The sequence below is a fragment of the Ursus americanus genome, chromosome 33, assembly GCF_024610735.1.
Source record: "Ursus americanus isolate L20-20 chromosome 33, mUrsAme1.1.p, whole genome shotgun sequence".
In the NCBI taxonomy this organism is placed as follows: Eukaryota; Metazoa; Chordata; class Mammalia; order Carnivora; family Ursidae; genus Ursus; species Ursus americanus.
The window spans coordinates 4212931-4237101 of NC_142159.1; the positions used below are offsets into that span (position 1 = coordinate 4212931).

The window sequence follows — 24171 nt, forward strand, 5'->3', positions numbered from 1 at the left end:
CACTAACCAAAATAATACGAATTAAACTGGAATTACCTAATCGAACCATTTCTGGTTCTCACAACTCCTTTCAGCTCCTTTAAACCATAACAAATGGAACTCAGATTGTATGCAGGATCCCATGTGAAGCAAAAGAATTCTAAGGAAGAGTTAAAAGCATTCTTAGTTTCCAAAGGTAGCAGCCACCGGGCACATGGGGCTTTTTGCTTTTGTTTTCGGACTAGGGCATTAGAAATGGGTGGGAAGGGGCTATAAGCTGACTATAGAAACCGCTTGATTTATGATTGGTGAGTTGGATTCTAGAAATTCTTCTGCCTCGGCTCTTGTCTCTTGTGGAGAACCAAGTCTTCCTCAGCCCAGTGTGCTTCAGTTATAACCGTTTGTTGAAGACACAGCTGATAAACCTTCAGCCAGGTTTTACTAGTGCCTACAGCTGAAGGAGTGCTGAGCTTAGCTTTTGGGAGGAGAATCTACTTCGGGAGAGACGACTAGGGCCAGAGATTAAAGGTTTAAACAGCAAAACAAAGCAAAACGTGGGAGACTGCAGATTTCTCTGGTCATCCTATAATTTTAAGGAAAACTCTGGGGCATTCTGCTCCTGGAGCAGAAGGACTCTCTGGAATGTGCAGGGCTGTGCCTGGATGTTGGCACAGAGCTCACTCCCCAGCTGCAGCCGCTGTGTGAGGCTGCAGGGGAGGGAGAAGGCTGCAGGGTTCCGGAGCCCTCTGTGGCCCCTGTCCAGGAGCTGCAAGGAGCTTGGCTTTAGAGCTGCTAAGAAGAGGATGGTTTTGCTGAGAGTTCTTCTGCAGCCTTGGCCCATTTCCTTTCCTTGACTTTTCAGTAGGAGGGAGTTTGGCATGTGATTAAGAAACGCATCTTGCTTCTTTGCTGGCAAGAGCTGAACCAACTACTGGGCCAGAAATGCTTTCCAGAAACATCACTCTGAAATCATTCTTTTGATCAGAGACCTGCTCAGAGCACTTTCTTCCTTTTACAAACTGGAACAGCAAAGAGTTTGAATGTTCTAGAAACTCATAGAAAGGATAAAGCTAGACGTGTTTGAAAGCTGGCAAATGGAATTTTCTGATCAGCAGGGTAGCCTGTATTTTGGGGCCAAGTGACACTCTGTCCAAATGGACTATTTTTAAACATGCCCTCTCAAGGTCTGGGAAACAATAGTTCGTGTCTCAGCTGAGGCAATAATGGTCTGCTCCTGCTGAGTCAGGGACGAGAGAGCAGCAGACAGGTACAACTCCACCCTCTGGTTTCTGTCTTTGTCCAGGGGACCCGATGGCGTGCAGCTTGAGAATGCTAACAGCAGTGTCGCCACCGTGACAGGGCTACAAGTAGGAACCTACGTGTTCACCTTGACTGTCAAAGATGAGAGGAACCTGCAAAGCCAGAGTTCTGTGAATGTCATTGTCAAAGAAGGTACCTCCCTGCCTTGGGTTGGTGCAGCCTCTGGGTCAGATACCTGAGGAACTGGGCATCTTTTTTTTGGCTGCAGAAATTGATCAGAGACAGGGGGTCAGGGGCAAGTTGGGGGGAAGGGCAGCTGTTATGTGCTTTTCTAAAACAACCTTTAATTGGAAGTGACCGCAAGGTGAATTTTAACTTCTCGTCCCCCCCCCACCTTCTCAATTGAATAGGGAAAGAATTTGGTTTTTTTCCTGTGCATTTTTATTTTGCCTCTCTGCTGCTAAGCCCTGGGGTTTCTGTGGCTCTCCTGCTGGCTGCAGTGACACCTGCTGTCAGGCCTTAGAATGACTGTCCTGCTCTGTGGTTTCCTCTGTTCGTCTGTGAGCCTGCTGACGCCTGCTTGAGACAGGGGTCGATGGGCTTGCTGTGGTTTGCAGGCCTGGGACCAGTGGTGGCCTTGGGGGAGGGCTGTAAGCAGACGGGAGACGCACAGGTGACTCCAGCTGGGGTGTCCTGTGCTCAGCGAATAGAGATCGCACACCTGAGTAAGCAAAGCCGCAGGTGGGGCCCGGGAGAAGAGAGGTCTCTTTTTCCTTTTTCTCTGTTAGAGCATTAAGGAAGGAGTACAAGAAGATATTGAAAAGATAACATTTTTAGGCGATATTTTGAAGAGAATTTGTGGTATCAGCTGCTTGAAACCTAAAGTCTAAGGCTTTTTAGCTCAGTTGGGTTTGTGTCTCCAGTCATCACCTGCTTCCCAAGGAGAGACATGGCATCCTTCCAGGGAGGCTGCTAGGAGGACCCAGGAGAAGACTCTGCCCTTTCTGCTGAATGATGTCAGAAGAACATCTCTCTGGGTGGGACTGGAGCCTCAGGGCCTGGGGCACTGGTGGCCTAAAGTCTACGCTGTAAATCAGGAGCTTCCTGGTCCGGGCGGGGTTTTATTTAGCATGGAGAGAGGGCAACTGAAGCCTCGTCTTCACTGGGTCCTAACCCCCAACTAATTAAAAGTTGGTTTATTGTCAGCCCCCCACCCCATACTGTTAGGTGCTGTGGCATGGATAGGTGCTCACAACAGTTCTCCATTTCAGATGCTTTTGATGTTAATTTCCCCCTAAGCATCATGAAGAAGCATTCTTTCTTTTCCAGAATGTTATTTCATTGATATCTCTTTGGTTAGAAATGAACAAACCACCTATAGCCAAGATAACTGGGAATGTGGTGATTACCTTGCCCACGGACACAGCAGAGCTGGACGGCTCCAAGTCCTCAGATGACAAGGGAATCGTCAGCTACCTCTGGACCCGAGATGAGGGGAGCCCAGCGGCAGGGGTGAGTGCCAGGAACTGGAGAGCTACACAGGGTCATGTTGGGGAGATGGGGAGAGGCAGCTGAGCCAAACATTCCAGGATCCATTTTAATGAGGGGTCTCTGTGTCAAACCTGGATTGCCCTCTGAAACTCGGGGAACCTAAATACTTGCGTAGCATTGCTCTGCAGGCTAGGGTGGCACAGAATGTGCTCCTCTGCCCTAATCTTCCAGCTCTGGGCTGCAGAGCTGGTACAAAGCAGGAGCTGCCCAGAGGGGGCTTAGTTAAAACAGAAGCAGCACCCAACCGCACAGGAGTGTGGTTTTGCCCTGCAGTGTAGCCATGTTGTTCAAACCCCACAGGAGGTGCTTAATCACTCTGACCACCACCCGATCCTCCTTCTTTCCAACCTGGTCGAGGGCACCTACACATTTCACCTGCACGTGACTGATGCGAAGGGGGAGAGTGACATGGATCGGACCACCGTGGAGGTGAAGCCTGGTGAGTCCATCTAGCACTGGGATTGGCTGGGAGTGCTGGGTTAGCCCCGCAGGACCTCAGTCCTAGGACCCCTTCCCCCCAGCGAGGACGGAGACAGGTGGCAAAGCCAGCTTCTAAACACTCTAGAAACCCCGAGCTGAAAAATCCTTGGAGACTCTGTTTCAACAGTATCCCTCCTCCCCACTCATCTCTGGTGGAGAAAGTGAGACTCAGAGAGGGCAGGGCTTGCTCAGCGTCACACAGCAGTTGTGTCAGAGCCAGGCCCTCGTGCCCCTGGTCCAGCACTCCCCTCCTCTCCCTGTGACGGATGAGAGAGGGTCCTGGGTGCTTCGGGAATCTGAGCACAGGAATAACTTGAGTCATGATGTCTCATCACCACCCAGCTGCAGAAAACAATTTATTTTTATAAGTTGAGCCTCAGGCTTTATCTGACAACCCAGGGAAGGTAAAGTAACTGGTGTCCTTTACATTTTTCAGATTTGCAGAAATAAAATTTCTTTCTTAAATAGAACTGTGTTTTTATTTTCTTTGAGGCTGATTTGGTATTAGGGAAGAAGTGAGTGTGAGGTAGGGTAGAGCTTTATAAATTCCTGAGCATCTCCTCTTTGTTATATAGGCCAAGCTCATGGACAGATGTCTTAGATGGGAAGGGATCTTGGCAGGTCTTCTAGTCCTTGTCCTACCTCTGTGAAGGACAACAGCCAAGATGCTGTAAAGTCTCTTCTGTGTTTAAAATCAGATCACAGATAGTCTACTAATTATGTAAATGATACATCAGAACAGGCAAATGGCGCATCCGATTATGGGAATGAAGTATTCTGAATAATCACTTTTAACTTCCAAGCGCAGAGCGGTCTCTAGGACACAATCAGAAAGGAAGGACAGTGGTCTCCCAGCTCTAGAGTTAAAGAAACATCGCGCAGCTCGGATACTGCTCTAGGGAAGCCCTTGTTTCTTGACCACCTGGAATTTTTTGTGTGTTTACTGTCTTCAGACTTGTAGGGCTGATGCATTTCCATTATCAATAAGATTGTTGAGATGGACATTTTTGCTCCCGTTGTTGTAGACAGGCACAGCAGGTCACTGAAAATCAGGTGTGCCTCAGAGAGATTGTAGCTACCCCCACTCGGCCTGGAGAGCTTAGCAAAGCCAACTGGGCAGAAGCTTTTATTATTATTATTATTAAAGATTTTATTTATTTGAGAGAGAGTTGGGGGGAGGGGCAGAGGGTGAGAACCTTTAATGCAGATTCCCCGATGAGTGGGGAGCCTGATTCAGGGCTTGAGATCATGACCTGAGCAGAAGCCAAGACGGACGCTTAACCAGCTGAGCCACCCAGGCGCCCCAGCGCAGAAGCTTTTAGAACAGACCTCGAAGCGTTCTTCTTCCCCACTCCCTTCACCAAACCCCTTGCCTTCCTGCTACGGCCCGATCCCCAGCACACAGGTGGTAGTTGTCAGGTTGGTATCGAGTTCTCCACACCAGCCCCAGATTGCATTGGTAGCAGTTCACTACAGTCCCTCTCCATTCGCAGGAGGTCGGTTGCATTCCCGAATGCGCTCACTGCTTTCTCTCCCGTGCCAGAACGGGTGCACAGTGGCAGGTCCGTGTTCACTCTCCTCCTTCCGAAACCATGACTGACCCCCGTGCTTTCCAGATCCCAGGAAGAACAACCTGGTGGAGATCATCTTGGATGTCAGCGTGAGTCAGCTAACTGAGAGGCTGAAGGGGATGTTCATCCGCCAGATCGGGGTCCTCCTGGGCGTGCTGGACTCCGACATCCTTGTGCAAAAGATTCAGCCGTACACGGAGCAGAGGTAGCTGGGCAACGAACGGGGGAGAAAAGGCAAGATCAGGGGCCCCCTGGGCTTCCTGATTGAGCTGAGAAATCGTGTGGGTAGACAGAGAAGGGTGGGCTCTCTGACCAAGAACTGCTTATGGTTTCCATTTCTTTACTGAACTTTTCTCTTCTAGCACAGGTCACATACTCAGTACTAGATATTGTAGCAGGGTACCAGGGCACCAGGTCAGAAGAGGTCCATTATGTTTGAAGGCCATCGTCTAGTAGGGAAGACAATCAGCACAGACATATAACATCAATACAGGGAGGATATGACAGACTGTGTGATTATCACGGAGACACGGGCAAGGCTGATTAATTCTTCCAGAGGAGTGGGGGCAGGATGTGGTCCAAAGATTTTCCACTGAGCGAACACAGAAAGACTAGGAGGAAATTCATAATAGGGGAATAGCATGAGCCATGGTCCTGTGGTGTGAAAATACAGAGTCCTCTGGAAGAAGTCCTTGGGTTCAGAGCACTTCCTAGGCCCCAAGACAAGGTGGGAGATAAGACTGGCTTTATAGATGGAGAACAGTCATATGCAAGCCAAGGAGTTTTTAGTTTTTATAGTTTGGGAAGGGGAGGACTCAAGTTAGGTGGTTTTATATGTGTGAAGTTTTTGTTTTGTTTTTGAAGCAAGGAAATTTGGTTTTTGTTTCGTTTTAAGACCAGTAGTGTGGAGGCTAAACCAAAATAGAGAAAGACGGGAGACTGGGGAGCCTAGAACTAGTCTAGTAAAAAGGTAATAAAACGTAAGTTAAGGTAGTGGCAATGGAATGACAAAAGAGAAGAAATGAAAAGAAAACAGAGGAAAATCAGAAGGACTTGGCGATCCTTTGGGAATAAAGGTGAATGAAGCATCAAACACAAGGCTTTAGGTTTGGATGCCTGGATAGGTGGCAGATGCCATTAACTGAAGTTAGGGATACAGAAGGAACCAGTTTCAAGAAAAGATAATGAATTCAGTTTTGGCTGTTGAATTTAGGGTGTCTCATAGGTGACGTGGAGAGAGATTTCATCAGACAGTGGCACGTACGGGCTGGAACTTGGGGCAGGGAAAAAAAGCCAGAGATAGGGAGTCAGTGCATACAGGCAGGAATCGAAGCCATGAGGACATATGAGTCACGCGGGGGGAGTGTCCAGCGCTCCAGAGAACCCGTGTTTGAGGAGGAGGTGCGGAAAGAAGAGCCAGGAGGGGAAACTAGGAACCAATAGTAGAGAAGAGGGAGGAGAAGCAGGTGGCTGTGGTCTGCTGGTAGTTGGGGGGCAGCTGGCAGTTGGGCGCTGCCAAAGGATTCAGATGCCACAGAGGAAGAGGATGGTGAGGACAATAAAACAGGCTTTTGGCTTTGTGATTAGGAGATCATTAGAACTACAGTGAGAGCATTTTACTTCGATGTTGGGGACAGAGGGCAGATTCATGTCACGGTTGGAGGATACAGAGATAGTAAATATAATGAGGTTGCTGCTGAAAATAAGATGGGAGATCGAAAGAACACCTTTTAAAGACAGGAAATACTTGAGCACTCTTATAGACTGAGGGAAGGTGCAGAGGAAAAGTAGGAGGTGGAGGCTGGGGAGGTGGGTTCCACATGTGGGCTGGTCCAGGGGAGTGGCCGCGGGCGGGGCGGGAGCACCACTTCCTCTGCGATGGAACAAGGGCAGGAAGATGTGCTATGATGGTGGATTTTAGAGGTAGACAGGATGGCATTCGAGAGCGTTGGTACCAGTGTGCTGGGTTTTGTCTCTGAAACTGAAGGCAAGGCCATCTGCTCTGAGGAGGTGGGAAGGAGGTGGGTAGCCTGAGGAAAATGGTAAAGGTTGGGAACAGCAGCTCCAGAAAAGGGTGTTGGCTTTGAGCGGTACTGAGGTCTCAGCCAAGGTTAGAGACATGAGATTAGAGTGGTGGTTTCCAACTCTAGCTACACGATACAACCACCTGGAGTTTTTATGAGTCTTCCGTTAGCTGCGCCTCACCCCCAGAGATTAGGATTCCATTGGTCTGGAGTGAGATCTGGGCACCTGAAATCTCAAAGCTCTCTAGCGAGTCTGACATGCAGACAGGGCTCAGTGGGTCAGAGCGTGAGGATTAGGACTTTGTAAGCTCTGCTAGCTGCCTGGGAGTAGGAGCAGGGCGAGTGGCTGCTTGGACTGACCCGAGCTGGTGGGGGTCAGGGCAGACGCAATGCTAATTCGCTGGTGGGCGTGCTGCTGGAAGGGTCTCGGAAGGGTTTGCTAGCACATTTGCTCTCACTGCATCTGGAAGAGGATGCAGGAGCAAGAGAAAAGCATCACAGTGGCTCTGGGTTTCTGGCTTGGACTGATGGACCTAGTTGAATTCAGGAGGAGGACAGGCATGGAGGGAGTGAGTATATGACAATGGGAAAGAGCACAGGACTGACACCAAACAAACCCATCAGTGTCAGCTGTGGGACGATGAGCAAGGTACTACCCCTCTCTGAACCTGGCCTGCCACTTGCAAAAATGCTTGTGCCCTTTTATAGGATTATTACTGAGAATAAAGTAAGAGAATGTTTATATAGTCCCTACCACATAGAGAGCGCTCAGTTGGTGGTTAGGATTGGAGGTGCGTAGGAGAGATATGGGGTGGATATTCTAGCAAGTTTTGTGGAAGTAGATGGGGTCATTCGGGAGAGACGAGGCGAGAAGAGGTGAAGATTTGAGGGTTACTGGTATAGAGAGAAATTGAAACTATCAGCATGGATTAGGTAACTGGGAGAATGAGAAGTGGACCACAGATCTTCTATGGCAAAGGTTTGTTTCTTCATTCTGGAATTTATAATACTGCACTGTTAGTCTCACCATGCAGCAGACTTGTAGAAAGTCTTTTCATGACAGTGCTTCCCAACCTTTTATGTCATGCCACACATAGGAAATGATGCCATGTGTGTGACACTTTGGGATAAACTGATGAGGCTGCTTCCTGGAACGAACTGATCCAGGGCCTCCGGGTCCTAGTAGCCACCCTGTGTGCCAAGGGGATCACTATCTTGGACACACCTACAACCCAGTGTGACCCACTGATTGCAAAGCTTTGGCTGTGAGAGTCACATGCAGTCAGGTGGACTCCCTGAAATGAAGGCCAAGGCATAGAGAACAGACTTGGTGCCCACATAAACGTGAGCTAAACACGGGCTGCCTTGGACAGCAACTGACGGAAAAGCAAACAGGTTCTGGACATGGGGTAGCATGGTCTTGCACCAGCCACACCACTGCGTAGGGTCCTTCCCGTTGCTGTTGTAGTAAGGATCATTTGGCTGTGTTGCTCTGTGGATTATGCTTTTTTCTTTAAGATTTTATTTATTTATTTGAGAGAGAGAACAAGAGGGAGAGAGCACAAGCGGGGGGAGGGGCAGAGGGAGCAGGAGAAGCAGACTCCCCGCTGAGCAGGGAGCTGGACAAGGGGCTCGATCCCAGGACCCCGGGATCATGACCTGAGCCGAAGGCAGACGCTTAACGGCTGAGCCACCCAGGTGCCCCTGGATAACGCTTTGATGCTGTCCGACAATCTGCATTTCTCAGTGTTATGGGTTGTCTTATAGGTAACCTAGACACAAACCCAACAGCACCACGCCACAGTCTTAGCTGTTTAAAGGCTGACAGCAGAGATGTAGTGAAACCGAATCCCCATTTTCCTGACTTCCAGTTCTGGTTTGGAGTGGGTCCTCTTGTGAGCTGGGGCAGCTTAGGGCGTTTCTGAAAGTGAAGGTTTTGGGATCAGACATCTCAGGTTTGGATTTGGCTCTGCCATAATGAACTGTGTGACCCTGGGCAAGTTACTTAACCCTTCCAAGCCCGTGTTGTCCGCTGTGAGATGGAGAGGACACAGAACAGCGTTCCCACTGCTGCGGGGAGAGAAGGCATCCAGTACTTGGCACAGCGCCCGGCACCCCAGAAGGGGCTCTAGCGAACGTAGCTGCCTCTGCTGTTGGTAGCTTCCGCTCATTCCCACTGTCGCGTGTCTCTGCAGCACCAAGATGGTATTTTTTGTTCAAAACGAGCCTCCCCACCAGATCTTCAGAGGCCGTGAGGTGGCAGCGATGCTCAGGAGTGAGCTGCGGAAGCAGAAAGCAGACTTTCTGATATTCAGAGCCCTGGAAATCAATACTGTCAGTGAGTAACTCGGGGCGGCTGGGAAGAAGAGCCTCCCCAGTGCCCACAGCCCCGCTGTCCTCATGCTTCCTCTCCTGTGCTCGAGGAACACGGACATAGTTGCTTTGCTCCACTACCCGTGTCGCGAAATCTCCGTGCTGGGGTTCTTCCCCTGGGGTCCGCGGGCCCACGACAGAGCGTCCGAGGGGCTAGGAGTTGGAATGGGAAGAAAATGACATCTTTATTTTCACCACCTCCAACTGAAATTCATTAGTTCCCTGTACTATGAAGGTGGGCAAAAAGCCCGGTAGTAGTAACAGAGCCCGTGACTTAAGGCGGTAGAAATCACAGGTACTTTCATAGCACACTACCGGCGAGATGCCACTTTTACTCATCACTGCTTCAAAATTAGGGCAGCTGTTCGACCCGCTGCTAGATCTGGTTACTTCCTGTTTTCATAAAGACACACGTGTATTATTAGCTTAAAACCGTAGATTCTTAAATATTTCAAAAACATGTGCCATATCATTGCTTTCCTTCGTAGTACTGTGTATTTTATGTTGGCATTTACATGACTCACAGAAGGGGTCTGCGGGCCCTGAAAGATCAAGAACTGCCCACAGGGAGCAGAGCAAGCAGGACAGCCGGAACTGTGTCGGTGGCCCTGCTAACATCAGCTAGCTGGCTGACGTGCCCGTGACCATGACCGCGGGCGGCGTGCACCCGCCAGCAGCTGTCCCGGGGCAGGGGGGCCTCCCGTCCTCACGCGCACCCGCCCTGACTTCTGTCCACCTGTCCCCTTTCCCGCTGCTTTCAGCGTGCCAGTTGAACTGTTCTGACCATGGCCACTGTGACTCCTTCACCAAACGCTGTATCTGCGACCCTTTCTGGATGGAGAATTTCATCAAGGTGCAGCTGAGGGATGGAGACAGCAACTGTGGTGAGTCTTCCGCTCGGCACTGTGCCAGCGGCTTTGGCGCTGAATGTAGTTGTTCTGAGTTGAGCAGGTGGGTGGTGGTGTTTCCGAGGCAGATGAGCAAGCGAGGAGAAGAACTCCGTGTATTTTCTGTTTGCAGAGGACTTTTACTTCCTTCCTCCACGCTGCTCCAGGTTCGAGCAGAGTTCTGCAGCGGGCCTGAACCAAGAACCAGGCTTAAGTCCGACCGCGCGCACACTGCAGCCCAAGTTAGATCAGCTGCAAGGCCTCCTGGCTTTGTGGAGCCTCAGCGGGGCAGCCCAGTGGGAGCCCTCAGGTTTCTGGGCCCACTGGGCCCCCCGGGAAAGCTCCTGACAGCCTGCCCCGCTGCCCCCGGGGCCCGGCAGGGACTGTGCAGGAGGCTGAAAGCTTCAGCTGCCTACAGCTGCAAGGTCTCCCCTGCCCTGGGCACCGTGGGGGCCTTCATGTCTGCAGAGCCAAGCTGCTGCCAAGGCCGGGGCAGCCCGGGCCGCCCCCTGGCCTCTGTCTTCACAGCCCCTCCATTTTGTCTCTCTCTGCAGAGTGGAGCGTGTTGTATGTTATCATTGCTTCCTTCGTCGTCGTTGTCGCCCTGGGAGTCCTGTCCTGGACGGTGGTCTGTTGTTGTAAGAGGTAAGATGGCTTCTCCTCGGAAATGCATTCGCGTCGGTCTTGCATTTGTTCATCAGGGAGGTATCTGGCACCTTCCACATGGAAGGCGCTGGGGTTCCTCGCTGCCCGTCACCGCCCGAGGCAGGCGAAGAAAGGCTTTCATCCCCCTCTCCCACCCCCCAGGGCGGGAGCGCGCTCCCTCAGCCAAGTGGCCGTCACCGCACTGATTCGCAGGCTGGGAAGCGTGGCCGTGGCCAGGGTGGGAGCGGGAGGGCCTGGGCGTGTGTTCCGACTCCACAGCGGCGTGTGTTCCGACTCCACCCAGCGTGTGAGTTTTCAGTTCTCTTGCCCTCCTTTCTAGTTGGGATTCACGTGTGTACATGTCTTCACGGATTTGTAGGCTTCGGTTACTCAGGATGAAGTGTTCTGTTTGTTTTTTGGTTGGAGTCTTCCTATCTAGTCTTATGATATTTAATGGGAATGTTTATTATTTGTTTTTCATGATTAATAATAAGTATGATTTCTACATTACTGTGTGCCAAGCATAGGATGATATTTTGTAGGTAATATATATTTTTTAATGCATATAACCACCTTTTCTCATCTCACAGCTAAGGAACTGTGGGCTCAGGAAAATGGCCTCACCTGTCCACAGACACACAGTGAATAAGGAGCACAGCTGAGATTTAACCTCTCATAAAATGTAGAAAGTGAAAACAATTTTAAATTCCCACCAGCCTAAGACAACCACCATTAATAGCTTGTTGGTTTAATGCTTTCCTCCTCCCTCTACCTGCCAAGCATCAGTTCTTTGTTCTCTTGATGTAATAGGGAGAAACGGAGCGTGTCTGACCTCACGTTGCTTCCCTTCCCTTGCTGCTGTGAGCTACAGCTTAGAAACTTCTGCTGAGCCCTGCACACAGGCATGCTAACCATCGACAGAACTTTGCTTACAGCTGAGATTTACAAAAAACTGCTTTTTTACCTGAAACCTACCTACTTAAAGGAGATAAGGAAGTACATACAGAAATGCCTGTGTTTCAGATTCACAGGAACAACACGACCAGGTTCCTACAGAGATCAGCTGACCAAGGACGAAGAAGTTACACAGCCTTCTTGGATGTCTGCAGATATCAGTCGCTTTTTGACTCCAGCCTCCTCCCACTTCCCCTCTTCCTTACATGAAAACAGCCCCAGTCTCAGGCTGGGGAAGATGGTTCTGTGGGACAGGAGTCTGCCATCTCCTCGTTGTGCTGGCTTTCTGAGTCAAGTTGCTTTTCTTGCCCCAAGCACCTTTCCCCTCGACTTCCTGGCCTGTCGTGTGGTGAGCGGGAGCTCGCAGTCCGTCCCGTGTACGTTTTTGACCAGTCTCTGCTTCCTTGCCAGTGATGACTCTGTGGTCAGACGGTCATAGTTGCCCTCCTCTCCCAGAACCGGTGAGGAGTATTTGAAGAACCAGCCACAGCTGCCACCTTCCCTGGGCTGGGAAGCACGGCAGAAAACAGTCCTGTTAGGAAGCCCCCACCGGGACAGGGCGTGCTCTGCAGTCTGGCCGTGACCCTGTGTTGAGCTCCCTGAGTCTCACGCAGAAGCCCCTTCTTGAGCCGCGGTGGGGATTGTGTTTTTCAGGCAGAAAGGAAAACCCAAGAGGAAAAGCAAGTACAAGATCCTGGATGCCACGGATCAAGAGAGTCTGGAACTGAAGCCAACCTCCCGAGCAGGTAGTGGCCCTTGGGGTTGGGGGTGCGGCCTCTAGATTCGTGCACTCTCCCTGTGAAGACCCGCTGTCGCTAGTCCCCTCCTAAATGTGTCGCTAACAGCTATTTGTTCTGGAAAAGCATTTGTCTACTGCTTGGTGGAGGGCTGAGCTTGCCCCACCCTGGCAGAAGCAGCCTGCTGGATGAGTTCTGAGTCGGGGCCCCCTTCTGGCTGTGCTTCACTTTGCAGAGGGACTCGGCCTCTCGCTCCTGTTGGCCTGCTCATTTGCCTCAGGATTCCCTCCTGGCTTTCAGCTTTTCAGGCTGCCCCCGGTAGTCAGGCTCAGGGACCTGAGTCTCTTAGGCCTAACCAGACTGTCTGTTCTGGGCAGATGACAAGGTGAGGCAGCAAGGAGATCGAAGCCAGTGTCCGCCAGCTGACCTCCTTTCCAGCTGGCCTTCGTCTCCCATCTTCGTCTAGCCGGCAGTTGGCAGAACCACAGGCTCTGCCGCTGTCCTTGAGCAGGCAGGAGGGCGGCTCGCCAGCTGGCTCCGGTGCGCGGGCCTGTCAGGTGCCTCCCACCAAAGAATCGTTGACTACGCCAGCTCCGAGAGGGCTTCGGTGATGGGGTGGGCAGGAGCGTCATGGGTGAGGTTTCCGTGTGTCATGAGGCCATGGCCACCATCGACTGTTTATGGGACTCTAGGCAGAGCTATTCCTAAACACTTGGCAAGCAGAACTGTTCTTATACAAAGAATTAAACAGCTTTGTGTTAGGAGGCGGGAGGGGGATGCAGAGCGTTCCAAGACACCAGCTCTGCCCTCGGCGTTTCAGGCTACAGAGGCAGCAAAGACACATCAGAAGAAAACAAGCGCTCTGTGGCGGTCTGGGCCCCGCACCTGGGCAGCCGGATGAGAGAAGGCCGCGGGGCGGCGCCTGGGGCTCCTCAGACCAGAGAGGGGCAGCCGGGGCCTCCCCCGGGGACAGACTGGGAATGGAGCCTCGGGGTCAAAATGTGCACAGTCCCGTCCCCCCCCCCCCCCCCCCCCGCAGAGCAGCCAGGGTGGTTCTCACATGACTCCCAAAGGTTTCCCCGCCCTTGAAATCCTTCGGTGACTGACTTGGGGTCTGGCCGACATGGCCTTGGGTGAGCTTTTGTCTGTTTGCTTCTCTGAGATCTTCCTTCTTGCTGACCTCTCTCTTCCTCAGTGCATTCTGTCGGTTCCTATTTCTGTCCAGAAAGCTCTTTCTCATTCCTCCCTTAACCAGCTCATGTCATGCTCACCTCTGCCACGTGTCTGTTTTGGCATTTCTCTCCCTGTATTATACGAGTTATGTGTGCGTCCCCTTACCAGTCAGCGAAGTCGTTGAGGGCAGGGACTGTGTCTTACTCATCTGTGCATCTGGATCGAGACCACCGTGTGCCAGGCCCTCTGCCAGCCACCGGTTACATCCGGTGAGCCAGACCAACAGACTGCTTCTGCACGGCTTCGGTCAGACAGACACGAAACACACACACTCACAAATACACCGAAGTGATGATGAAAGGTCTTTATAGAGAGCACTTGAACTGAGACTCAAGGGACAAGTAGGCGTTAGCCACAGGAGGATTCTGGGAAAGAGCAGTCCAGGCAAAGGAGCAAAGTCGGTAAAGGCCCAGCTGCCGAAAAGAGCGGATGCCATCTGAGGAAGTAGAAGGTGAACTACTGGACATGGTGAGCACGGGGCCAGTGGCGCGAGGCCGCACAGGTGAGCAGGGGCCTGGCTGTGGGCTCCTTCTGAGAGCAGTGGGGAGCCACAGGCAGCTTTTTAAGGAGGTGAATGGTCTGTCTGACTTACGTTTTAAAAAAAACCCTGACTGCTATGAGAGAGAACTGGAGAGGCAAGAGCGGGTGAGAGAGGTTCGATGCAATGTCCTAATGGTGGAGAGGTAATGAGATAAGGAGAGGCACAGAGATTCCAGGTACCTTTGCGAGGAAGACCTGATGCAGTTCGTAGCATGTTGGCCAAGGAGATGTGCAGGCTGGTCCCTGAGCTGCTGCTTTGAGCATGTGTGCACTGGGTGGTACTGGAGAGGAAGTGCTGGAGGAGAGTAGTGTTTGGTTTAGGACCCTTGTGAATGGGGTTGAGGAAATGAGGCTGGAAGACTGACGAGGACCAAAGTGTGGGAAGTTCTGAACATCAGCCAAAGGAGTTAAGAATTCTGATGGTGATGAGAAGTGTCATCTTGAAAGTGCTGGCTTAGGAAAATCAGTCTAGTGGAGGCCAGCAAGGAGATGTTTGCAGTGGTCCAAGAGGGAGGTGACAATGGCTCAACCAGCATGGGGTCAATGGGATGGAGGGACAGGAAAGGTCAGGGCTGACTTCTGACCGGAGGGACAGAGAATGCTTCTAGACAGAATCAAGGCATCGGTGCAGTGACAGCTTGAGTAAGAAAAGATGAATTCAGTTCAACTCAGCAGAACGGTTGAACTGCCAAGCGTCAATGTAGGAATCTTCTAGATGCTGGTGAGGGTGAACACAAAAATGGGTCACATCCCTTTTGGGGAGGATGTTGAGGGACAAAAGGAGAGTCCAGAGCTGAAGAGCCCAAGACGGGCCATCAGTGGGGAGGAGGGACACCATTGGGGAGCGGTCAGCAGTGTCTGTTGCTGCAGAGGACAGATAAGAAGTGTCCACGATGAGGGCACCGGAGGAGTTTCTGGTCACCTAAAGAGCTGGAGTAGGATGGGGACTGGAGGCAGAGTGACAGTGCAGGTTGTTGAGGCAGGAAGTACGCGGCGAGGAAGCAGGACCCTAACTCCTGAGAAGTCCTTTGCGCGTGGAGCAGCGAGTTGTGGAGGAGCAGAGCGGGCGGGGGGGGGGGGGCTCGGGCAGAGATGCAGGGGACAGGATGGAGGGAGTGGGGGGAAAGGGGAGGGTGGGGGGATACAGGGGGTTACTCCGGCAGTGGTGGAGTGGAGGGAAAGGCGGGGGGACGGCACCAGGAAGTGCTGGGCTGAAGAGGCAAAACGGGAAGGAGGCAGACGTCCAGCGAAAGGGGGGTTGTAGCAAGGGCCCCACGGTGCTGATGCATCTGGGTCACCACGGTGACACTAGAGACAGCCAGGAGGCCCTTCTGTGTGGGCAGTGTAGCTGAGGGAGCAGGGAGGGTCCCTTTGTGTCTGGTCTCGTGCGCCTGACCAGGCTGAAGCCTCCCTCTACTTCTGGACTCAGCCCATGACTGGGTGCAACCCAGAGCAGAGCCACTAGCAGGATGGGGAGAATGGGATTTGAGCTGGAGAAGCTGAGCCTGAAGCATGGATTTAGTGGGCCGTGTTGTGAAGAAAGGTAACGTGTGGAGGTGAGGTGGCACCGACTCTGTTTGCCGGGAGCCAGGCCGAGCGTGGACGAGGGCTGCCCGTGGAGCTGCGGCGCCCAAGGCCACCAGGCAGGGCCTGAGGGCTGCCCACCCGCAGGAGACCTGGTTTGCGTTCAGCAACCTGTGGTTTTTGGGTTTGTTTTGCTATTCTATTGATTTTTCAAAGCTTTTTATTAAAGCAGATTGAACCATATGAAATTACGGGTATTTGACTTTTCTGACCTATAAAAATGGCAGTTTTTTGTGGTTCAGTCTAATGTGTACAGAAGATCATAAGGTCAGCTTGATGGGTTTTTGGCAAGTGCACATGCCCACATAACCCACTCCCTCTCTTTCCAGTCTTTGCGACTTCCTTCTACCATCTTGGAGTAGTTTATATAAATGGAGTCACTGTGGCCTCTTCCACTCCCCATTACGTTTAGGACATTCCTATGTGGTGTTAGTGAGAGCATGAGTCTGTTCATTTCCTCTGTGTCATTTCCACTGTGTGAATGTTTTTGGCGGGCGTATGGTTGTCAGACAATTGAATTCTTTCTGTTTCTGGCTGTTACGAGGAGTGCCGCTGCATGCGCTCCTGTCCGTGCCCAGCTTGTGCTGTTTAGTGTGTGAAATCGCTCAGTGCTCCAGGCAGAGCAGGAGCTCGTGTGGGAAGGCGCTGGGCGACTGCTGTCTACTGTGGAACCAGGTGATGTGTCCCCCTCTGGCTCCTGTCCGCTGCAGCCATGGAGGAGGAAGGGCTCGGGACGGGCTCTGAGAAAGGGAAGCTTCGTGTGGGTACTCGGAGGGGCATGCCCCCACAGGACAGAGGGGAAGGGATATTTCAGCTACAGAGGCAGAGCCAGGGTTTGGGGGACCTTGAGCCTCCCCTGGGCTTGGCCCTTACGTTGGCCACTGTCCTCCACCACATGGGAGCAGCTCAGGATACTGGCATCAGCCTTACGTCATTCCGGCCAGGAAGGGACAGAACAGCTGAGAATCCTCTGAGAATCCTGAGAAACTCCTTCGGTGTTTCAGGGGATCTGCGTGGGACCAGGGGGAAGGGAGAGTGAATGTTGGGTATGGGGGTTCAAATACACCTCACCTGTCTGGTCACCTTTTTAAGAAAGGAGGTAGGTTAGCTCCAGGGTGGGTGAGGCGGGGCCCGGAGCACTGCCACGCTGGGTCCTCGCTGTGGGCACTGCCCGTTCCTCGTCGAGCTGGCTCAGCCTGCCTTGTGCTTTTTCCGGTGCAGCCTCTGCAGCCTTAGGGATGATACGGGGCGAAGGTGGCTACAATGGCTCGCAGAATCTCAGGCATCTTTTCTGACCTCAGGTGCTTCTTATGGGTCCTTGTTTGTGTGTTCTGATGAGCTGATGGCTTGGGACTGTCTCTGGGAGTCCCTGGTACCCCAGTCAGGCGCGCTCAGTAGGAGTGACCTCCTGGAGCCAGAGGCCTGCTCTCTGCCTCCAGTACCCACGCTGTGAAGTCAGAGCAAGCAGCTTTGGGGCGTGAGGCTACGTCCTCCCTCCACGTGGGGGAACTCGAGCAAGCCCTTGGCCATCCACGCCAAGCCAGGACACGGTGAAAATTCCTCCTCTAGAGCTGAGCTCTTGTCTGTTGTGCTTTCCTGCCTCCTGTGGGAATCCCATCCTGTTCATGAGGGGAGAGGATAAAACATTCCACAATTCAAGAGGAGATCGTGTTTGGGTGGCACTAAGCAAAGCTAACAGATACTGGAGATCGAGAATCCACATTGCACCCCAGGTCTGTTGGTCCCGTCTAGTCTCTCTGTGGCTTCCCCGAAGGAACTGTTCCAGCTAACCAGGCCTGGGAGAAGGACTCAGGGAGCCCCCTGAAGCCTGGAGAGGGGGTGGCACTTTTCCCATCCCTCTGCTCCTGTTCAGACTGGGGAAGGGTGCAGCGCCCGGCTCAAGCCGAGGAAGGTGTGTGCTCCTGACCCTGGGTTCTGTCTGTCTTACAGGCAGCAAACAGAAAGGCCCAATGCTGAGCAGCAGCCTGATGCGCTCCGAGTCCGAGCTGGACAGCGACGACGCCATCTTCACGTGGCCAGACCGAGAGAAGGGCAAACTCCTGCATGGTCAGAATGGCTCCGTGCCCAACGGGCAGACCCCACTCAAGGCCAGGAGCCCACGGGAGGAGATCTTGTAGCCCACCTGGTCTGCTTCCTCAGGGTAGGGTTGGGCAGTGCCAGGGTCGGAGCATTGCCGGGCTGCTTCTCATGCTTCCCGTGTGTGGGCAGCTGTTCTCCCAGCATCTGCTGGTCACTCCACCCTAAACCCTCAACCAGAGCTGCTGGTACTTGAATCCAGAGACATTCTCCAGGAACCCTGAATGAAGCTGTGAACGAAGAGGTTTCCTCTTTAAACCCCTCTGGTAGCCCCCCCACCCCGCCCCAACGTCCTCACCTCAGGGCCTCCTTTTTCGCGAACCCCTCCCCTGCTCCAAGAGCCATCCAGGCAGCTCCCACCCTCCTCTTCAGCTCCCTGTTGGCAGCACCGCTGCTCCCAGGGCGCCTGCACAGGCCGTAGAACCAGGTACTACCAGCCTCCTGCTCCGAGGGCCTGCCTGCGGGCATGTTCTTTGTTCTCTTCTCTGGGACACAGTGCACCCTTTCGCTAGGCCCGGAGGAAGTGGCGCCCCCTGTCCTCACCACTGATGTGGGTGTCCGGCCCGAGATGACGGGAGGACGGGCTGTTTCAGGAATGGAGAGGGGCCCCTCTGGCTGCTGGGCTGGGCTGTCCTGTCCGACAGCTGGGCGGGCCACAGACGTTTCCCTTCCTCCTTACCGGCCGCTTCAAGGCTCAGGCCCCACACCCTGCGCCTGCAGGAGACAGTCACACACTGACGGAAAGGTGATGGCGTGAGCGCATGTGTGCGACCGCCCCACTGAGGGTCCTCTGCGTCCAGCTACGTCTTCTCCGTGTGTCCCTTGCATGTGTGTGTCAGAACGTGTGCGCATCAACTCCTCATAGGGCTCTCGGCTACTTGCAAGGCAACCTTGACCTGGACAGACTTCTGAGCTCCTTGGAACAGAGACTTTCTGAATCCCTCTGGCCCTGTCACTGGTTCCTCAGCCCTGTTCTCTGAGTGCCGAGGAACAGGAGCTTTGGAGTGACTTTTTGGAAAGAAACTTAGTTTACACTACTGCACTACTGTCTGTTGTGAGATGATTAAACATGCTATTTAATTGTACGTGTGCCTGCCAGGTGTGCTGCGTCGTGCTGCGTTGCTGACCTGTACCACGGGTCCAGCCGCCTGCGCATCCCGGTGACGTGATGGCTTCCAGAAGGCAGGCTGCGGGCCGGGCATCATCAGTGCGTGTGGCCGATGGTGCTGGGATTCTGCCTCAGCCGCTCCTGGCCCCCTGCCGGCCAGCTGCTCCCCTCTGACTAGTCCAGGGAGGCAGGTTGTCTGTCCTCTTCTCCACACCTTCTGTTAACACAAAAATGATTCATTCCCCTACTCCCTTGGCCAAGCAGGGGATTCAAAGTGTCCTGATGCCCAGGGTGTGGACTATGCTTCCCTTTTGGATTTCCAAAGTGGGAGGGGCAGCCTTGTGCCCCCAGAACACCGCAGTGTTCACGGAGCAGCTTGCACGGCATGGGGTAGGGGACAGTGGTGATCCTACTGTATCCAAGGCCCTGTGTATGAAAACCCACTGGGGGTGGGCAGGATTGTCTCCGTTTTTCCAGATTCAGAAACTGAGGCATAGCAAGAAATAATTCAGTCCCCATACAGTAAATGACAGAATTAGAACTCAGGCCCTGCAGAGTCTGTGTTTGGTTTGGATCAGAATCCTCTGGGAGGCTTGACAGACTGTGGGGCCCCAACCTCGGAATTTCTGAGTAGGTCTGGGGTGGAACAGGAGAATGTGCCTTTTTTTAAGTTTCCGGGAGATGCTATGCTGCTGAACCAGGGAGCACGCTTGGGAGAACCACTGGTCTAGAAGCATATATTCAGTGCAGCATCAACGGGGGGCAGCAGCTGTCCCATCCTGAAGGTCTGAGGTCATCAGAGAAGCCAAAGATTAAATTGCTCTGGGCCGGGGGGCCGGGTTTTCTCCGTTGTGCGGGTCAGGCCACACAGGAGGAGTAGAGGGGCAGGCAACCAGGACTTGGGGAGCTGCGTGCGACAGAAAAGCTTTAAATTTAGGAAGGAGCTACAGGACTCGATCACATACTGGCTTTGTCGATTCTTCCTGTTTTGGGGGGAGTAGGGCTCATTCCTGCGTCTAACCGACCTCAGCCACAGCTCACCGAGGATATGCCTCTATCTCAGAGATGAATAATTTTTTATCTCCTACTCCTCCCACCAAAAAAAGGCAAAACCCAGGAACCAATGCTGCTTTCCTCCATTCGCCTCAGGCTGAGGAGCGCTGAAGTACCCCTTCCGCATTACAGAAGCACCAGTGTCCTCTTACTCACTGTCCTGTCGCTAGTCCCCAGCACCGTGGCAGGTCCGCACTTGAGCGTGTGCCTGTGAGGAGCACAGGCTAACACAGAGCAGTGTGGGAGACGTGGCTTCTTAAAGGAAAATGGCAGCTGATCAAGGGAAAAGATGGCAGATCTCATCACTGCTGAGCTGATACTCCAGGGGAACATGGCCCACCAAGTTCCCGGTAGTATTACTTAAGGAGTAGAATAAAGAGAAGGAATTAAAATATGAACAGTAACATAAGATGGGGGTAGGGATCAAATGACGACTGAAATTAAAGCAAGCTAAGATCCTTCCGTAGGCAGACAGTAAAAAATGATGATTAGCTTTAGAGTTTAAGTCATGTATTCATGTTGTAAGTACTGAGAAAGCCACTGGGAACTAGAATGTAACAGCTACACCAGACAAGGGGAGAAAAAAAAATTAAAAATACGTCTATCCCCAGTGAAAGTAAATGGGCAAAAGTTGTCAGATTGGATATCAAAACTACTACCGCCACTTGCAAACAGAAGTTAACAGACTGGATGTATTTGTAAAACTATATTTACAAGAGGGCGCCTGCGTGGCTCAGTCGGTTAAGTGTCTGCCTTCGGCTCAGGTCATGATCCCAGAGTCCCAGGATCGAGTCCCTCATCGGGTTCCCTGCTCATCGGGGAGTGTGCTTATCCCTCTACCCTTCCCCCCTGCTCGTGATCTCTTTCTCTCTCTCTCTCAAATAAAATCTTAACAACAACAACAAAAAACTATGTAAGAGAGACACCTAAACTACAACATCGAAAGATTGGGGGAAAAAAAAAAGGACAGTAAAGCTATACTAGGGGCTTTCGTTCCTATTAAGACAATGAAGTGACATAGGCTCTGGCTCCCTTCCCCAAAATTTAACTTAGAAAAACAATACATCTTAGGAGATAGCATAAATCTGAGGAATAACCACCATAACCTGTAAGAAATCCCTCCCAAGTCCTATAAGAACCCTAGGAGACTGAAGGTCGTCATGAATTGGGAGGTAGGCCGTCAGTGAGATGTCTCCCTTTGCTGTACGTGGGATCATCAGTCACGTCACTGGTATCAGTGAGCCACTCTAAGTGCAGCCCAAAAGCTCTGCTGGGGTGAAAAGGGATGGGCTTGTGACGCCTGGGTGGCTCAGTCGGTTAAGCGTCTGGCCTTCGGCTCAGGTCATGATCCCAGGGTTCTGGGATCGGGTCCTGTGTTGGGCTCCGTGCTCAGCGGGAAGCCTGCTTCTCCCTCTTCCACTCCCCCTGCTTGTGTTCCCTCTCTGTCTCTGTCAAATAAATAAAATCTTTTTAAAAAATAAAATTAAAGAAGTAAAAAACTCTTCCTTATAAAACCCCAGGGCTGGTAGATGACAACTAGGAAGTTGCTGATGCTTCCTAAAGATCTGAAGGTAAATCTTTGAACACCTACTGCTGGGAGTGGTCAACAGGGACTACGAGGTATCTTGAAGTCATTACCTCCCTTTCTTAAGCTCACTGGGACAGGACAGAGCCTGGCCCTGGCCGTTCGTCAGTAAATGTCACCTCACCAGACAGGAGCTGGTGCTCTGAAGGAACACGATGAGCTCACAGGCCAAAGTAACCAGATGCTGCCTGAGGAGTACAATCCTCAGCCCCCAAAGACAGTAAACTAAACATACACACTAGCAAGGAACTAAAAATAAAGCAAAATAAATGTACAGGGAAATAGCAGCCATATGAAACAGGAACAAGAACCGCATTGGAAGTACCCAGTATGAAACAGACAGTGTGACTCGGATAGAGGGACAGATACAGGTCAAAACTAAGCAGTTAGCTGGTGCGTCATCCTAAGGGTCTGTACCAAAACGAGGCAGGAAAGGAGGGAGACACACAGCAGTACAGAGGCAGAGTTGTAGCGCCGACGCCTGAGTCACTGGCAGTCCTAGGAGAAAAGGGGCAAAGTGGAAGAGGAAATATCTGAAGAAATGAAAACGGACCCGAATTAAAGATGAAAGAAATCATGGATGAAGATGTAGGGAACACAACAGAAACACTATAGTGAAAGACTAAGACTGCCTAAGAAGAGCAAAAATTCTGAAAGCACCCAGAGAAAGATGGCAGATCAATTACAAAGAGAAAAGAATCAGACTGACATCAGGTTTTAACACTATCCGTAGGTGAGACACAGAGTCACATTTCCAAAATACTGAAGGAAAAGAACTTTGAACTCAAAATTCCTATCAAGACAAACTCAAGTATGAGAATGTAATAAAAAATATTCCCAGGGCGCCCGGCTGGCTCAGTTGGTGGAGGCTGTGAGTTCAAGCAGCACAACGGGGGTAGAGTTTACTTAAAAAAAAAAAACAAAACCAAGCTCTCAGGAATACAAAGCTTCAGAATTTTTTTCACAAAAGATCCATTTAAAAAATATTCTTGGAAGAAGCAGTCAAATATGAAAAACAAATTTAGACATAAGAGCTACAGGAAGTAAAGGTGAGCAAATAAAATACTCTGGCAAAGTTTGTAATCCAAAACAGCTAGGGCCAATGGAATATGAAGTACGTCAACAATCCAAAACCAAAATTCCAAAGAATATCAACATGGTAGGATTGGGAAGACCAAAGGAACCTAAGAGTATAATATAAAAGTCTTGGGGAGCCTGGGTGGCTCAGTCGTTAAGCATCTGCCTTCGTCTCAGGGCGTAATCCCTGCTGGGAGCCTGCTTCTTCCTCTCCCACTCCCCCTGCTTGTGTTCCCTTTCTTTCTGGCTGTCTCTCTGTCAAATAAATAAATAAAATCTTAAAATATAGATAAAGATATAGATACATAAATATATCTTTCTAGAAAGATTTAGATGGTAGTTAAACCAATAGGGGTAAACAAACATGATTAGTATTGAGTAAAATCAATAAAAATAAAATTGGAATGCATTACTACTTTTAAACAGAACAAAATTTTCCATTGCTACTCAACGGGAAGCAAGGGGGAAAGACAGTACAGTACGTAGACTCTCTGAAATACCAGCAGAAACAGGTCCCCGGGAAGACGGCCGGGTAGGAGGACCCTAAGCTCGCCTCCTCCCACAGATGCAAACACTCACATCAACATAAATATCCAGAAAGAACGATCCAAAGCCTGGCAAGACAAACTCCACAAATACAGGTAGAGAAGGGGCCATACCACGCAGCCCATGAACACAGAGGATGAATCTCTGTAATATTTGCCTTTGAAAGCAACAGGGGCAGAATTTTGTGAGTTCTCACAACCAGAGGGATTGAAAGCCTCGAACTATAGAACTCTGCGGGCTCAGCTCTGGGAGGTCTCGGGGGGCGGGGCCTTAGGAAGCAGAGTCCCTGCCCTCAGAGAGATAGTACAGCCGGTGCAAATGCGGTGCAAATGCGGTGCAAATGCGGCAGGGAACCTGGAACCCGCAGTTTGAAATCCCCAGGGGCAGATGGGAGGGTGAGTGATTTGTGAATCTCAGAGCAGGGCCTGGAAGGACAGGGATCACAGGAAGATGCCTCCAGGAACAAAGGAGCTGGCAGGCGCCATTTCCTTCCCCCACCCCCCAGCATAAACCCAACCAGTAGGGACCCTGCCCTGACACTTGGTAACCTAAATTGCCTACACCAACACTCCCCACCCCCCTCACTTCTGCATATCTGCCCTTCCCGGTCACATTCACCCTAAGTCTTGGTGCTGTGGGCCCCACCCCAAAAGACCAGTGCAAACCCTGACAACACATCTCCTGACTCGTGTTTTATGGGACCTCTGGTGGCGGCGGGGTGGCGAGGAGGGGGCGTTGGGTCTCACTTCCCAAGCAGACCACCACATACCTTGTTAAAATGTGTCCCATCCCCGCTGGGGATCAAATACTGCCCACAATGGTCAAAGAGAGCCTCTGTAGACAGCTGGACTGAAGGAATAAGAGGCCAAGACTCAACAGTAGAGCAC

General features: G+C 51.7%; 1 protein-coding gene across 3 annotated transcripts in view; it reads left to right on the forward strand.

Moving 5' to 3' along the window:
* Positions 1-19000, forward strand: part of KIAA0319L (KIAA0319 like) — an 88670-nt gene extending 69670 nt beyond the window's left edge. For all 3 annotated transcript variants that reach the window (XM_045782590.2, XM_045782591.2, XM_045782589.2), the window contains exons 13-21: positions 1283-1431; positions 2600-2751; positions 3091-3229; positions 4887-5046; positions 9061-9203; positions 10000-10122; positions 10680-10770; positions 12379-12470; positions 17769-19000. In XM_045782590.2, the coding sequence (XP_045638546.2) occupies positions 1283-1431; positions 2600-2751; positions 3091-3229; positions 4887-5046; positions 9061-9203; positions 10000-10122; positions 10680-10770; positions 12379-12470; positions 17769-17956 (1237 nt within the window). In that variant the 3' untranslated portion in view covers positions 17957-19000. The remainder of the gene's footprint in view (positions 1-1282; positions 1432-2599; positions 2752-3090; positions 3230-4886; positions 5047-9060; positions 9204-9999; positions 10123-10679; positions 10771-12378; positions 12471-17768) is intronic.
* The last annotated feature ends 5171 nt before the right edge of the window (positions 19001-24171 follow it).